We start from the raw sequence: 16,261 nt of genomic DNA, 5'->3' as shown, positions 1-16,261 counted from the left end.
GTTCTACATGCCATTTTGTTTAAGGCTGCAGATTTGATTTTGAATGCATGTTTAAGTATGTTCTTTACTGTCTGTTATGGTCATACTGAACTACAATTCAAGAACAAATTCTAGCACCTTGCCTTGGACAATGAACTTCTCATGATCATCTGATCAAATGGAGTACACTAGGGCAAACAATATCTATCTGAAGTAAAACAATTTTTCACACCTGAATATCAGAGCAAGTGCATTTCATCATCTGTTAAAATACTTCAAAAAGTCAACATGCAATGATTGCTCTTTCGGAACCCTTGCAAAATCTGCTTGCTTGCTTGCTTCAGTTGTTACTCAAGATCTAAATCCTCCTGATCTGGAGATCCAGGGGAGAATGCCCTAGCATTATTATAAATGGATCAACTCCTACCCTAGAGGCTCATAACAACTAAAAGCGGTGCCTTGTTTCTGAAGATTGGTGAACTGTTGTTAAGTGAGGCTCTTCTAGGCCAAAGTGAACCAGGAAAAGAGTAAGGCCTACATAGATCAGAGGAAATTTAGGATACGTAGATCTCATGAACAGAACCCAAACACTGCAGTCTGGTGGAACTCCAGATGGGGAATCTGGGGATCTCTATCAAGGATATATGATTCAAGGAAACTTAGAGAAAACATGCACCACTAAGAAATGCAGTGTCTGGAAAAATCAGTGCTTCAAGAATTCTCAAGCTATTCACCAAAATTATGAGTATTTTTAACATTGAGTTTCTGAAGAAAAGCACCTGTGCTAACATCTGGCTGCTGACAAGGACTGGGTTCATAATCAGGACTAAGAATGACCTCACCAGGTGATCATGATAGCAGATACACTGATACATTCAAGATTCACAGGCCTTATGTCACTTCCCCCCTGCAAACTCCCCTGAGGATACACCGTGGCTTGATGATAATGAAAAAGCAGCACTGAGGGTGTTCTTCTTAGCACTTATTCCAAGCGCATTGCAAAACCAAGAGAACCTTACCCAAAATGAAAGACTAAAGACATACGTTTCCCATGTTCTTCCTAGGTAAACTGGCTAACAACATGCATTCTGAAAGCTCTTCAGCCATGTTGCAGGAGTGCATTACTGGAAGAGAACAGCTCAGTTTTTCTCTGGAAAACCTCAAGTGTGCTGCAAGGGCTTCTTGTGGTGCCAAAATACTGTACACCATTTAAAAAAACCCTGCTTTCAGCACCATGGAAACACCTTTAGGAGTACTGTTTCTGAGGCACAGGGTTTTTTTTATGAATGCCTCTGCTTCATCAGAATAGCCCTGATTAGGGAAATGGAGCTTTGGAAGCCTGAGCAGAAAGGAACCGAAGACTCACTCTGAACCACAGTTACCACTGGCATCTCCCTGTCACTTGAGGGATACTCACTACGGAAGCCTTTACTGTGACAGAGCGCAAATCACAAATTCCTCGCTCCCAAACACCCATAGTGAAGCTTGTCTTCTAAAACCTAGGCACAATCTGCATGCAGGGACAGATTATTTCTTCCTTTCTTGATAGTATTCTGTTGACTGTTGCTTACTCAGACTTGAGGTACCACAATGCTCCTAATGGTATTCCTGCATTTCCTTAAGGTAATTATGGAGGAGACCAGCTTTTTCTATATATTCTGAATCAAATATATGTTTTACTTCCTTCTGCATAAGCTGCTTTTTCCCTAGGGGATCATGAAACAGTTGATGTACACATTATTTGCAATGCACTCCACAGACAGCAATGTAAGCTGATCTCTGTCAAACTGCCTCTATCAGAAGACAACTTCTCACCAGCACTCATCCCTTTGCATTACAGTTTCATAATTCCTGTATTGTTCCATACTTGATAAATAACGAACATTACATAATTATTAAATTTAACAGTAATAAAGTTACAAAATTATATGTTCATATACTAGAAAACACTATCAATGACTACATATACCAGGCTTGAATTTGGTCAAATAACAGGATGTTAACATTTCTGGTTATTCAGCGCCACTCTGAAACACAGTAGACAATTTGACAGCATCACTCAAAAGCCCTCTAATTTTGATACCCTTGCTAATGAATACTAATATATTAGTAGAGCACATCTTGTTAGTAGGCAATGATTCTAGTGGGTATTCAAGGCTTTAACTAAGTACATCAGTATGTTTTTCAGCAGCTGACAGGCAGTCCTCACATCTGATACAATTCTGGGGCATGGTCTCAATATAACATTTAGCAACACTATTTTAATAATTGTCACAGCATAAATAAAAATTTAAAAAGGGGGGTAATTGGTAAAACTCTGAGTAATGAATGGCTGTATAATTGCTGTGCACTCAAACCTGATGAACTGTGAAAGCATGAATTTTGATTATGAAAGCATAATAGAACATTTTTTGATAGGAAGTTGGCCTGTGGCTTAAGGCAGTTAATAAGAATTTGAAGAAATGGCTATTATGGACATGCTTTCTAATATTCAAACATCTCAGGGGGGCTCCTCCAACTGAAAAAAATGTGCAACTTCAAATTATTACACATGTAAATTAGGTAACTTTGCATTTAAATTAGTCCAGCTTGTAACTAGGTGTATAGAATAACTGATCTTGCATATACAGTATGCTCTATATACATATTAGTTGAGGATGGCACACATACATGACTGAAAATCAGGCCAAGTTAAAAACAAAACAAAAATCTAGCACGAGAAGAATTTCACAGTACAAGAAACAAATTACAATGAGAGAAGCAACGGTAGGATCCTAAGCTGCAATTGTGCGATCCTCAGTATGCATCTGTGCTTTCCTGGATCACCCAGCAATACCAATCTGACTGAATCAGACTGGCACATGTGATCATTTTATGGATGTAGTAGGAGAACAAATAATACAGCTATCAGGCATAAAGTCAGATGACACAAAAGTAACTCGTCAAAATGTTCTAAACAACTTGGAACTGGCAGAGTGAATTTGTATCATGACTACCTCACATTTTGTATCTCTGGCATTCTTGAGCTAGCATTATGAGTCCAAAAGCCAAGTTTTATTTACTTTTGAGCTACAGAATGCAGGTACTTGTTTATTTCACGGTAAAAGGCTGCGTGTTGTAACTTGTGCTGCATTTCAGCAAGATAAGCCATCTCCCACTACCTTTCATTTACTGAAGGATAAACATATGCAGACACTAACTACTGTAAATGAGGTATTGTCCTTTGTTTTAAACTTCTATCTTTGATCTTTGTGGGTAAAATTTTTTTTAAATTTTACAATACACACACAAATTATTCATTTACTTGAAACTGTGCTGCTTTTTTGAAACATTTGGAACCAAAGCAGACAAATTCTCAGCAATAAAATGTGATCAGCTGGGTGAGAAAAAAAGGAAAAAAAATATTCAATGGGAAAAGGAAGAGTTTCTAAAAATACCTTGTTGTTTAAGCTGAGTTTGATGTGGTTTCCATTGTTCTAACCTCATTCACAAGTTTTTTCCCACCCTACCTACAACTTTCATACAAGACGCACATTGTCATAGTATTGCCACAAGCCTTAGAGATTAGGGATACCTAATGGCATGGGAGCTTACAACAGGAAGCTGCATTTTCAGATAGCGTTAAGTCATTGTACTTACAAATTTTAAGAAAACATTTCCTAGTTCATGCTGAGACTGAGGTTCTGGTTGTAAACAAAATTCCAGGGCAGCCAGGAACTCCTTGTGAACACCAAGAATGTCTTCAATGTTAGAAAATAAAATCTGAAATATAAAGAGAAAAACATTGCTAGCTGTTAATATATCTGAGGGTGTTTTGTTAAAATATAAAATATTGTGGCTCTAGACTTACCCTGATAGGATCTAAAACACAGACAGAATAAATTACACTGTATTTGCCCCCTTCCTGGCCCCCTATGGAAATCTTTATTGCTACTAAAGTACCTGCTGTAAATGAAGGTTATCTTTCCAGATACCTGAGCACGATGAATGTGAACAACCTCTTTCAAGTCCAGAGAAGATTTCCTATTAGACCAAGCAGGTGAATGGAATCACAAGGACCAAATTCAATTTGCAGGAGATAGAAGGAGGAAGTTTGCCTTTCATTGCCATGCATTAGAAATCACTTTCTGGAAGAAAGGGACTTGAAGCTATCACACACAAAGATGTACCTGTAAATAACAGATCAAATCCCTGCCACATGGGATCTAGCATTTCACTGACAGGAGAACAGAATAGTGTAAAATGCTTGCAAACAACAAGAGCAGCATATTAGAGTTCCCCTTCACCAAGCTCAGTGGTTCTAAAAGGCATATGTAATGGGATAGAAGTCCCTAGTTTAGATGTGTACTAAAAGGTAATTGTGCAACCTCACAGCTAAATGATCCCTAGTGATTTGAATATACATGTGCTAAGGGGAATAAACTGCCAGGGCGATAGCTGCTGTAAACACATAAGCTTTATAAGTCTTAATCATCTTCATACAAAATATGAGAAGAAAGTGTGAATACACATATAGGAGATGGAATGCTACCTACACAAGGGTACAAGTCCTGATCCCTGGTGACACGGCCATCAGTATTGACAGCCACTGAAGGAAAGCCTGAATGGACAGAGTAAATCCTGGAGTCTGCAGTGACATACATATTGCAGACAACATTTTCTATCACTTTGCTTTAACCATGCAACTTGCAAAGAGAAGATCTGCAGTGCAGTCAAACCAGCTTTCACATTGGAAGCAGCCTCCCAGGTCTTGCACAGGGAGTGGGAGACACTCCTCTGAACCCCAAAGCATGCAGCCTGACAGAGCCAGCCTTCATCTTCCTGGAGTTTGGTGTGAGAAGTGATTGAGCCTAACATCTTCCAACACTTCCCAAAGCACCTTATCGTAACACTAGGCTTTTCAGCTTCATGCAGTGGAATTTATTCACCAGATGAGACACTGATTCAGCCTGGCGGCTGGTGATGTGGCAGTAATTCAGAAAAACAATAATCTGTAAATTAAGTCCAATCATTAAAGATAGGAATGAAACCTGAATTCCTGGTTTAAAACCAGTTTCTCTCTGGTTTTGCAGGGGTAGACAAGATCAGGAATTCAAGGAGCCTTCCCCTCTGCATGTACCTAGGTTCAACTTTACACCTTCCGTTACTGAAGGATGGGCAGAGTATTTCTCTCAAACAACTCCTGCAAGCTGGCTGCAAGTGCAGAGCAGAGCCTGTTGCATCCCTTGTTTTTGCTCCCTTCTCACTTCAGCAATATCGAGATACGGTAGTATGAACCATCATTAATGCATACTTGTGCCTCATAGCTCCTTTCTAGCTCAGAATAAACTAAAAGATTCCAACACACCGAATTTGCACTGATGGGCTCTGAACCAAAATAAAGGACAGGGAGCTAGGACCATTTGGTTGCTTCCAGAAAACTTCCCATGCTAATTCGAGCAGAGCCTACAATGGTTCTGTCACATGGCTGAAACTGATGTGATGACACAGTAGCCTCTGTCTTTGCCAGAAGCTGTGCCAAAAGGGGATTAACAAGGAAGAGGAAAACATCTGTCAGGGATGATTTTATCCTTCAGGAGCAGTCTTCGGGGGGTATTTTTTCATCCAAGGAATATCTGTGTAATCTAATGAATTCCGTGGTGGTCAGTAGAGCTCTGCTTGCAGCAGAATTCGCAGATAAGAAGAGTCACTTGAAAATCAAGGCAGCAGAGAGACCTTAACTGCATGTGCTTCTGTATCTAATACACAGTTACCACTTATAAACCTCATGTGAGGATATATGTCTGGCAGCTTCCGTACGCCCTCAAGTTGTACTGCCTTCAATCTACTGTATCAGTAAAATGACATCAGTGCCCTGCTGTGAATGTAGCATAGTACTAACATATCAATAGTTATTCCCACATGAGGCAGCAAATAAACTAAAAACATTTTTTTATGATGTTGCTGCAGCTGTTAGTCACTGGAGTACTTGTAAAATCTGCGCCTGGCACAGGACTCAATGTAGCCTTTCTGGAAGGGGATACAGTGGCCAAAGATTACTGAAATCTCCTGTGCTTAGCACCAGCTGTAGGAGAAACCTGTAAAAATAATACTGGGAGCAATAACCCAAATTATCCTAAAAAGCTCTTTCTCCTTTTGCTCAGAGGTGAGTGTCTGCCAGAATACCCTGTATTTTCCTCTAGATATTTCTGCTGCATGAAGAGAGGAAGAGACAGGCTTCTCCTTACATAAGCTGCCAAACCATTTATACAGTCTCTGCTACCATCTTTGCTGCTGCCAGCTACCTAAGAGCTCTCAGATGATTCAAGATACATAACAATAGCAGGCAGGGTTATCAGAAGTCCCAACACCGCCTTGCTTGTCCTGCCTCTACCAGCAAGGAGGGAAAAAGGAGAGGGAAAGGAAGAACAAATATCTTTCCACTGCAGGAAAGACAATGACATTATTTGGGGTGGGAGGAAAGGGGGGGGGGAGGAGGGGGAGATAATATTGACTGTGATCAGGAAAACTGTGCCTTTGTGATTCTACTTTCTACTTCACCAGCAAAAGGTATAGGCCCTTTATTACTGAAGAGAAGCTCTGTTATTGAAAGCTGGGTATTGTAATAATAAGAATAAATGAGGTCTCACAGTGGCCTCAGAAAGACCCCCCAGGCGCTTCAAAATGACATAAAAATGAAGTGGTACTTCCCCAGAGGAGTGTGATGAAACTTCAAATACAAATACATTTAAATCAGCAGAGAAAATACAGATTCTTCTGCACAGGCTTTGTGGGCACTGCATCTGATTACAGAATCATAGAACAGTTTGGGTTGAAAAGGACCTTAAAGATACCAAGTTCCAACTCCCCCGCCACAGGCAGGGACACCTTCCATGAGCCCAGGTTGCTCAAAGCCCCATCCAACCTGGCCTTGAACACTTCCAGGGAGGGGGCGCCCACACCTTCTCTGGGCAACCTGTTCCAGCGTCTCACCACCCTCACAGTAAAGAATTTTTTCCTAATATCTAATCTAAATCTACACTCTTTCAGTTTAAAACTGTTACTCCTCATCCTATCACTACACTCACTCCCTGATAAAGAGTCCCTCCCCATCTTTCCTGTAGGCCCCCTTTAGGTACCGGAAGGCTGCTATAAGGTCCTCCCTGGAGCCTTCTCTTCTCCAGGCTGAACAACCCCAACTCTCTCATAGGAGAGGTGCTCCAGCCCTCTGATCATCTTGGTGTGCCTCCTCTGGACTCACTCCAACAGGTCCTTCTTATGTTGGGGGCCCCAGAGTTGAACACAGTACAGCAGGTGGGGTCTCATGAGAGCCGAGTAGAGGGGTACAATCACCTTCTTCAACCTGCTGGTTACGCTTCTTTTGATATAGCCCAGGATGCAGCTGGCTTTCTGGGCTGCTAGTGCACATTGCTGGCTCATATTCCATTTTTCATCCACTAATAAACCCAAGTTCTTCTCCTCAGGGCTGCTCTCAATCCACTCATCACCCAGCCTGTATTTGTGCTTGGGATTGCCCCGACCCATGTGCAGGACCTTGCACTTGGCCTCACTGAACTTCATGAGGTTCACACGGGCCCACCTCTCAAGCCTGTCAAGGTCCCTCTGGATGGCATCCCTTCCCTCCAGCATGTTGACCACACCACACAGCTTGGTGTCATCAGCAAACTTGCTGAGGGTGCACTCAATCCCACTGTCCATGTCGCTGACAAAGATGTTCAACAGCCCCGGTCTCCATACCAACCTCTGAGGAACACCACTCGTCACTGGTCTCCACTTGGACATTGAGCCATTGACCGCAACTCTTTCAGTGCGACCATCCAGCCAATTCCATATCCATTGAGTGGTCCACCCATCAAATCCATGTCTCTCCAATTTAGAGACAAGGATGTTGTGCAGGACAGTGACAAATGCTTTGCACAAGTCCAGGTAGATGATGTCCGTTGCTCTTCCCTTATCCACCAACGTTGTAACCCCGTCATAGAAGGCCACCAAATTTGTCAGGCACAATTTGCCCTTAGTGAAGCCATGTTGGCTGTCACCAATCAGCTCCTTAGTTTCCACGAGCCCTAGCACAGTTTCCAGGAGAATCCACAACATGATCTTGCCAGGCACAGAAGTGAGACTGACTGGCCTGTAGTTCCCTGGGTCTTCCTTTTTTCCCTGTTTAAAAGTCTCTGCCTTTGCCTTCTGCGACTTGGGCAGTATGGCTGGAGCACTTGTTGGTGAAGACTGAGGCAAAAAAGTTGTTGAGTACCTCAGCTTTCTCCATATCCCAGGTAATCAAGTCTCCTGTTTCCTTCGAGAGGGCCCACATTTTCCCTAGTCTTCCTTTTATCACCGACGTACCTACAGAAGCTTTTCTTGTTGCCCCTGACATCCCTGGCCAGATTTAACTCTATCAGGGTTTTAGCTTTCCTAACCTGATCCCTGGCTACTTGTACAATTTCTCTGTATTCCTCCCAGGCTACCTGTACTTGCTTCCACCCTCTGTAGGCTTCCTTTCTGTGTGTGGGTTTGACCAGGAGCTCCTTGTTCATCCATGCAGGCCTCCTGGCATTTTTGCCTGACTTCCTCTTTGTTGGGATGTATTGCTCCTGAGCTTGGAGGAGGTGATCTTTGAATATTAACCAGCTTTCTTGGACTTCCTCTTCCCTCCAGGGCTGTATCCCATGCTATTCTACCAAGCAGACCCCTGAAGAGGCCAAATTCTGCTCTCCTGAAGTCCAGAGTAGCGAGCTTGCTGTGCACCCTCCTCACTGCTCTAAGGATCTTGAACTCCACCATTTCATGGTCACTGCAGCCAAGGCTGTCCTTGAGCTTCACATTCCCCACCAGCCCCTCCTTGTTGGTGAGATCAAGGTCCAGCATAGCACCTCTCCTCATTGGCTCCTCCATCGCTTGGAGAAGGAAGTTGTCATCAACACATTCCAGGAACGTCCTGCATTGCTTATGCCCTGCTGTGCTGTCCCTCCAACAGATATCGGGGTGGTTGAAGTCCCCCATGAGGAGCCGGGCTTGTGAACATGAGGTTGCTCCTACGTGGGCCTCATCTGCTCATTTTTCCTGGTTGGGTGGCCTGTAGCAGACCCCTACTATAATGTCACCTGTCCCTGCCCTCCCTTTAATCGTGACCCATAGGCTCTTGGTTGGCTCCTTATCCATCCCCAGGCAGAGCTCCATGCACTCCAGCTGCTCACTGACATAGAGGGTGGCACTCCGTCCTCATCTCCCCTGCCTGTCCTTCCTGAAGAGTCTGTATCCTTCCATGCCAACACTCCAGTCATAAAAGCCATCCCACCACGTCTCTGTGACGCCAATAAGACCATAGCCCTGCAAGCATGCACAAACCTCTAACTCCTCCTGTTTATTCCCCATGCTACGTGCATTTGCATAGAGGCATTTAAGTTGGGCCCCGATGAAGCTGATTTACTGGCTGGAATATCTTTGTGCTGCTCTTCAGGTGCTCTCCTGCTGACTTATGATCCCTTTCCAGGCTCTGGGCATCTATTGCTGGCACTGGCATCAAACTGGTAGGAGTGAGATAGATTGAGGCTCCCCTCCCCCAGCCACTTTAGTTTATGTGGCAGTCATAATTAATATTCATTTTGATGATATATGAATAATGATAAAATAATTAACTTTCATCAACATCTACACCTGTTCATCAAATTGGCAAATAGTTGCATAGGTTTACTTCTCATGCAGAGCTTACTTTTTGCACGCAAGATCTATTGTCACTAATCGCTTGTCTACTTTTTCTTCAGCCACACCCAAACTTACTTCAGACTCTAGATGGTGAGTTTTTGAGGAGCGGGGACTCGCAAAATTGAAGACAGCAAGAGGCTTAGCTCCACAAAGCTGCCAAGCAGTCTAGCTATCAGCCCCTTCTGATGACAGTCAGTCAAAACTACAGTATTGCCAGCCTGTAGAATGAATAGCAAAAATGGCGCCTAGAGCCCTGCTAGGATCTCTACACGTTCACATACTACTAGAATGTGAAATGGAGTAACCAGCCCTGGGGAAACACATGCCAGCTGCAGTAGTGCTGGCTGGTGTGATATACCTATTATTGCTATGCCCTGCTCCCACAGGTGTAAAGGGCAAAGTTTCTGCTGATTTAGGAGCTACAGTATCAAACACAAGCCCAATAAGTAAGCCTCTAATGGCAAACAAACTGCACTGCCAAATTACTCTAAGAAAATGTTGCTTGTATTTATGGAAATAATGAACAAGGTCTCCTGTGACCATAGGCACTAGAGAAGCTAGTACCTCACAGCTCTGTGTTCTATGTCCCTTATCTCTTTCCAGTGCAAAATTCATTCAGGAAACTCCTCATGCAAGGGTCTCGTGTTACTTAGTGCTCCCACAAGAACCCAAATTCCTTCCCACTAGAACATAAAGGAATATTCCTGCCTCCTTGTCATAAGCCCTATCAATTTTAGATTTGTAGAAGACAGCAGATGCAAACTGACTAACTGAATACTGTCAAGCAAAATAGACAAGGGCTGTGCATTCCCTGCCTTTCCTCTCAAAAACACTGAAAAGGCCTCTCTATCCTCTACCCACCATTTCACAAATCTTGCCAAAAGTTATTACCTCTGACAACACTGTTGTCAAATTTTACTGAAATTAGCCGGTGGGATGAAAAATTGCTGCAAGATGACAGCTATACGAATGGGCAAACAGATTGACAGATAAACTGTCAACATGAGCCTCTTTGCCTTAGGGAACCAGTTTAATAATAAGCATCAATATGACATGAGGATATTTGATATTCGTATCCCTGAATCTAGCCTTTCATTACATATTTTCCCTATCAAGAAAATGAGAAAGATAGAAGAAATACCTTAACATTCTCCTCTGTTATGTACTTCTCAGCTTTGTCCACAGCATTCTGGCGGATCCGGTGAAGAAATGCCTGCAGAGATAAAAAAAGATTATGTTCAAATGGCTTGATACAGTTTGATTTCAGTCTCTTATATCCTCTAGGTTCCCATCAACACAGTGCGGCTGATTACCTTTAAGACTGAAAGAATGTAAACATTTACCAAATCACTACCACAGTTCTTAGACTCAGGCAGGGCTGAATTCAGGGCAACACAAAAGACATTTCCTACAATGTTGTTGGGTTTTGCCTGGCAATAAATGTCTTCCCTCTGTTGAAACTTTTAGACTTAATTATCTGTTACTACCAATAGACTACAGTGACGGTCTGTTTGTTTTTTCTTTGAAGGTTTCCCCTCTCTCTAAGATGCAGCTGTTTTGACTTCGGGAAGCAGCATGCCTGACGCACATCAAGATGTATGTCAGCAAAAAGGACTGCAAAGAATGACAAAAGGACATTCACGTTGCTGGAGCTGAGGCATGTCAGAGCTATGAGCTAGGGTTATGGACAAGTTCAACAGACTCAATACATGGGGAAGGGAAAAGGAAATTGCCAGACAGCGCCTGGGACACATTATCCTGTTCACTGTATTTCATTTGGTTAAAAACAGACAAAACAATGCTGGAACTTTTCACTTAGGCCAGGTTTCCCCTTCCCTCAGCTCTGCACAACTTTGGCTTTAACAGGCAAATCAATAAAAAGCTCCAGGCCGGATACAAATGGACAGTGATCTGAATATCAGCCTTCAAAGCATAACTCTGACTACTGGAAGTCAGGACCTACTTGCATTTGCACTGAACATACCCACAACATACTTGATTCAGTGGGAAGGGTTTAGCAAAGCACACTCTATGGAATTCCTACCTCAAGTCGTCACTGTTTTAGCAACTATTGGTTAAAGGGCACTTCTGAACTGAGAGCAGGGAATTTTGCCTTCCACAGGCATCAGCAGAGAGATGCAAATACCCACAGGTGAGACTTAAGAGAAGCCAGTAAGGACAGAATCTGCTGTGATAAACTACATGACCCATGAACAGAAGGGTAGAGGGCTTTCCTCTCTGTTCTTGTTAGTGGTTTCTAACTTGCCTCCCACACAAAGGAGTGAGCCCTGGGGAGTGCTGTGAACAAGGAAGAAAGAAACTTCTTACCCACCTGAGACAGAGAGGGGAAGCAGGTCATTTCTTTGTATTTATGGTACAAAGCAGCTTTGTTACAGCTTGAAAATAAAAGGCTTTTAGAAGTCGAACTATTCCTGAGCAATGCCCATGTCAGCTGATGCACACTCAGCTTTTTCTTTTTTCCTTTTGCCTGTTGGGATTGGCAGCAGCTTACAACCTGATAAGAAGCAATGTCACTGAACCAAACTTAGAGTTTATGGAATGCCTTCACCTCTGGTATTTTGGTTGGAAGACAGCGAACATGTCCCTCTGTCTGACTTCTAGCACTAAAAGCGGCAAATCTCTGTTTCTGCTTAGCCATGGCTTTCTGTCCCTTGTCAGTCATTAACACTTTACAAGACAGACACCAATAAAAAAAGAGATTGATTAATGAAGCACACAGACCCTACATTTGTTTTCAGCCCTGGATTCTCAACCTGCTTTTGAACAAATTTCAAGGACTATAACCACATTGCTTTTCTTGTATTGCTAAACAGAAAGGAGATCCTGGCTAGATTCCAGCTAGATATGGAGAGCTTGGAGCACGTTATGTGGACTGAGAAGTTTGAAGAACAGATTCCTGCATTAAAGGGACAGGACATGTGTGACAGTGGTAGGAAAGTAATTTTATAAGAACCAGCCAGTCCACGTTGCCAATCATCTGGCCAGGAACTACTCCAGTGTTAGTGTACTGCCCAGCTCCTTGGCAACAGTTGGGGAACTGTCTCAGATGAAGTGTTCAGCATGATGACTAATGGCAGGAAGATTGACAGGAATAGCTGTTGCCCTCCCACTTCAGTGTTGGGTGTGATATCTGAGCATTAATAATCAGGCATCTGATTTATATGAGGTAGTACATCATATTAAAGTCACTCATTCTCAAAAGATAAGCCAGGCAGAGACTTTTCCTTGCTTTAATCACATCTCTGTTTGGAGACAACAAATCTACTTGGAATGATTAATTAATCTACACAATTAGCAGCTCCACTGGTGACTAATAGTTACCTGCATATTAGTCCCAATATGGTGGGTCTAATAATAGAAAGCTGGTAAACAGAAGTGCAAATCACATTAGCTGTTACAGGCTAGTCAATAAAAAAGCAGTCTGTGTTAATCTAAAAAACAGCTTTTCTATGACGCTTGTCTGAAAAGATCGTTTAATGTGAGTGTGAGAAAGGGAGAAAAGGAGAGAGAAAAATCAAACAAAAAAATTAGAAAGGCATACAAGCAGGGAGAGAGTAGAAACAATGAAAGACACAAGAGGGGAAGAGGCAGTCAACTTCGTAGATAGTTTGCCGAATCTCCTATATCGCCTCTGATTTGTCTTGATGTGCATGAACAGCAGTCGCTCCACTAATAATAAAACAAGACAGTTACAAGAGATTTTGGTCCTAGAAGTTTAGTAGTCTACTTTCCAAAATGCAATCCCCCCTGCCAAAATCACAACTTAGTGGATGCAGAACTAGTTGTTCCCCAGTTGTCCATACCTTCTCATGTGCAAACAGAATCTCTTGCAACAGTCATTCAAATTGAAAAGCATGATAAACACAAGATATTAAAACAGCAGCTCATAAAGCTAATGTTGCATACCCTGTTCACATGACAACACCACTTTCCTTCCAAATCACTTCTAGCTTGGAAAAAGCAGCCCTTTTCCCAGCAATGTTTGGACATTCAGGTCAGTGTTTTCCAAACTTCTCAAGTGATTTTTCTGTGCTACCGGTTTTACTAGGCTCTAAGCATATCCGTATCAACACCATCCCTCTATTCATTCACCTGGTGACACAGACTCTGAGACCCATTACACAAGTAGTATGCAACTCTCTTTAGCAAACATAGCTATAGGTAGTGGTATGATCTTTTATTAGATCTATTGATTTATCTGGAAAATCGGAGAGGTATTTGGGCCAGGACATGACAAAGGTGATGAAAAAAAGAGAGTGTGGTGGTAGTGAATATTACAAAACTTGCCATGCCCACATTTTATTTATATTGCAAAACATATTGTTATTAAAGAGGAAGTAGTTGAAAGGGTAAAGGCTGTTCTGGCCACCTAAAAAGTTCCTGAGGCAAATGCTTAATCTGGCTGCTCCAAACTCTTCACACTCTACACAACTCATATATTAATTCAAGGGCTCTAGTCCTTGACATTTTCCATAAGGAACTTTCAGGGACCCCTCAGTATAACCCTCTTCATCCACAACACTTTTGATCTCTGCAAAAATGAACTCACTATCATCCAGGGATATATGGAAGCATAGGGGTCAGCTTTCTTGGGAGCTCTTGAAAAACACTCCTAAGACTTAGGGACTCTGAAAACCATTCCTAGGACACAACAGGATGATCACAATCACCTCTCCGCCGCAAACAAAAGCAGAACTTTCTACTGTGGCGTGCTGTTTGTTTCCTACACTTACAAACTATCAACTATTCAGGGAAGGAGAGCAGCTTATGATACACACTATACTGAAACATCAAACATCAGATCAGTGAGACACTATTGAAGAGCTAGAAAGAGATGAACAGGCAACAAAAGTAGACTCTGCTCCCTTCTACCTGCTTGTTGTACGCTGGTCAGGACTGATATAAGGTTAAAAATTTAATGAAAAACAGAGATAAGAAAACGGCAGATAACATGACATCTTCTTATGCCCACAGATGCTGCATTTGCTCTCTTGCCATTTGTAGTGTTCTGCAGTGCTCACACTGGGACAGGTCTCTGAGCAAGCCAAGCTGTACGGTGGACTACTGCTTGCACAACAGAACAGGGGAGAAGGACTGGTAGGGCCCATAGGTCCAGAACAAAAACAGGTCATGGCACAATGTAGGGAAAAAATGGGAAACCAGGCTGATAAATTTTCATTCTCCTGATAAAGGTCTGTGAAGGTCTCATCTTCCATGCACATGCGCTAATCATTAGGAGAACAGCCCACAGAGGATTTGTTTTTGTTTAAAATTCTGCTGCTGCATCAACATAACATTTATTTGTGCACTGTGACTTGTTGCCCTAGAGGTCTGCCACTTCCAAACTCAGCAGGCCATGTCTGATGCTCCTCATGTCATGCATAAACACGGTTTATAGTTTGTCTTACAGTACAAATGCCTTGCAGGATGCAAGCAAATCTATGACAAATTAGAATGAGCAAAGTGAAATGCTTCCTTTCTGCACCATGTCGTGTTGGGTAAGCTCCTTCCAATAAATACTAATACAAACACATTAGAAATCTAGAATGTAATTTAGGTATAAAAGTTCATTTCAGTAAATAAGTATTTTTTAAAGGTGTTTTGTTCTTCAGCTCACTATCCTTACAACCTACTGTTGCAGTGAAACCTTGTTGCTTTGAGTGTCTTTGCTGCACCTCTGAACCACAAAAGCACAAAGCATATTTTAAGGACAGAATCTGCTAATTGTGAGTTGTTCTCACATGAAACAGGCTGCAGCAACTGGGAGTTCTCTCAAATGCTTTTCAAATGGCCCTTGTTGAACTTTGACTTGTAGCCTTAACTTCATTAGGGAAAATTAGTGTTTACCACCTTCTATGTAGCATAAGTAGCATATGGCAAATACTAGGGACGAGGCAGTGATAGTTTGCTCATGTCCCTTCTCAAAATTCATGTCTAAGGCAGATACTTCCTCAAATGTTCAGAAATAGCAAGAGATTTCTGATTAAACAGCAAGGCAGGCAAACTGTGCATAACCCTGAGGGAAACGAAAGGGAGAACAGAAACAGACAAACAATGAGGCAACTGGCTACCATATCCAGAAGGAGCAGTATCTGAAAGCACAATCCTGTGAAACCCGTTTTCTGAACAGGTGACTGGAATTTCATATTGCTCTTAAGAGACAAGTGAGACAATTTTTTTAAACTCATCAGTGATCAGGACTGATTCAGAACAACATAGGGATCTAGATAAGCTTAATATTTTCAGTGTTAAAATAAACATATTTCTTTACACTTGTGCAATCAAGTTGTTTAAAGCTTCTTGCAAGTGCAGACATTTTGATTCCAAGAAAACATGCTCACAGTGAAAAAATGAAGCGGTGGCATGGACAATGATTTTTATCATTTGACCATCACTAGCATCTTCACCTTTCAACTACAGCATACAGGCTATGCAGTAATCTGTCTCTGACAATACAGAGTGAAACTTGTCATAAAGATTTGAACAAGAACTTGCAAGTGTAATTTTTTTTTTCCAGCAGTTGAATAAGTGTTGCCACTAAATGTGGCTGTTAGAT

General features: G+C 42.2%; 1 protein-coding gene across 2 annotated transcripts in view; it reads right to left on the bottom strand.

Moving 5' to 3' along the window:
- The window catches only part of PREX1 (phosphatidylinositol-3,4,5-trisphosphate dependent Rac exchange factor 1), a 173,343-nt gene that overhangs the window by 91,461 nt on the left and 65,621 nt on the right, over positions 1-16,261 (bottom strand). For both annotated transcript variants that reach the window (XM_069805851.1, XM_069805844.1), the window contains exons 2-3: positions 10,826-10,897; positions 3,619-3,741 (exon numbers count right to left, since the gene is read on the bottom strand). In XM_069805851.1, the coding sequence (XP_069661952.1) occupies positions 3,619-3,741; positions 10,826-10,897 (195 nt within the window). The remainder of the gene's footprint in view (positions 1-3,618; positions 3,742-10,825; positions 10,898-16,261) is intronic.

The sequence above is a fragment of the Haliaeetus albicilla genome, chromosome 2, assembly GCF_947461875.1.
Source record: "Haliaeetus albicilla chromosome 2, bHalAlb1.1, whole genome shotgun sequence".
Lineage (NCBI taxonomy): Eukaryota > Metazoa > Chordata > Aves > Accipitriformes > Accipitridae > Haliaeetus > Haliaeetus albicilla.
Note: the sequence above shows the minus strand (reverse complement) of the source record. Positions and strands in the feature narration are given on the sequence as shown.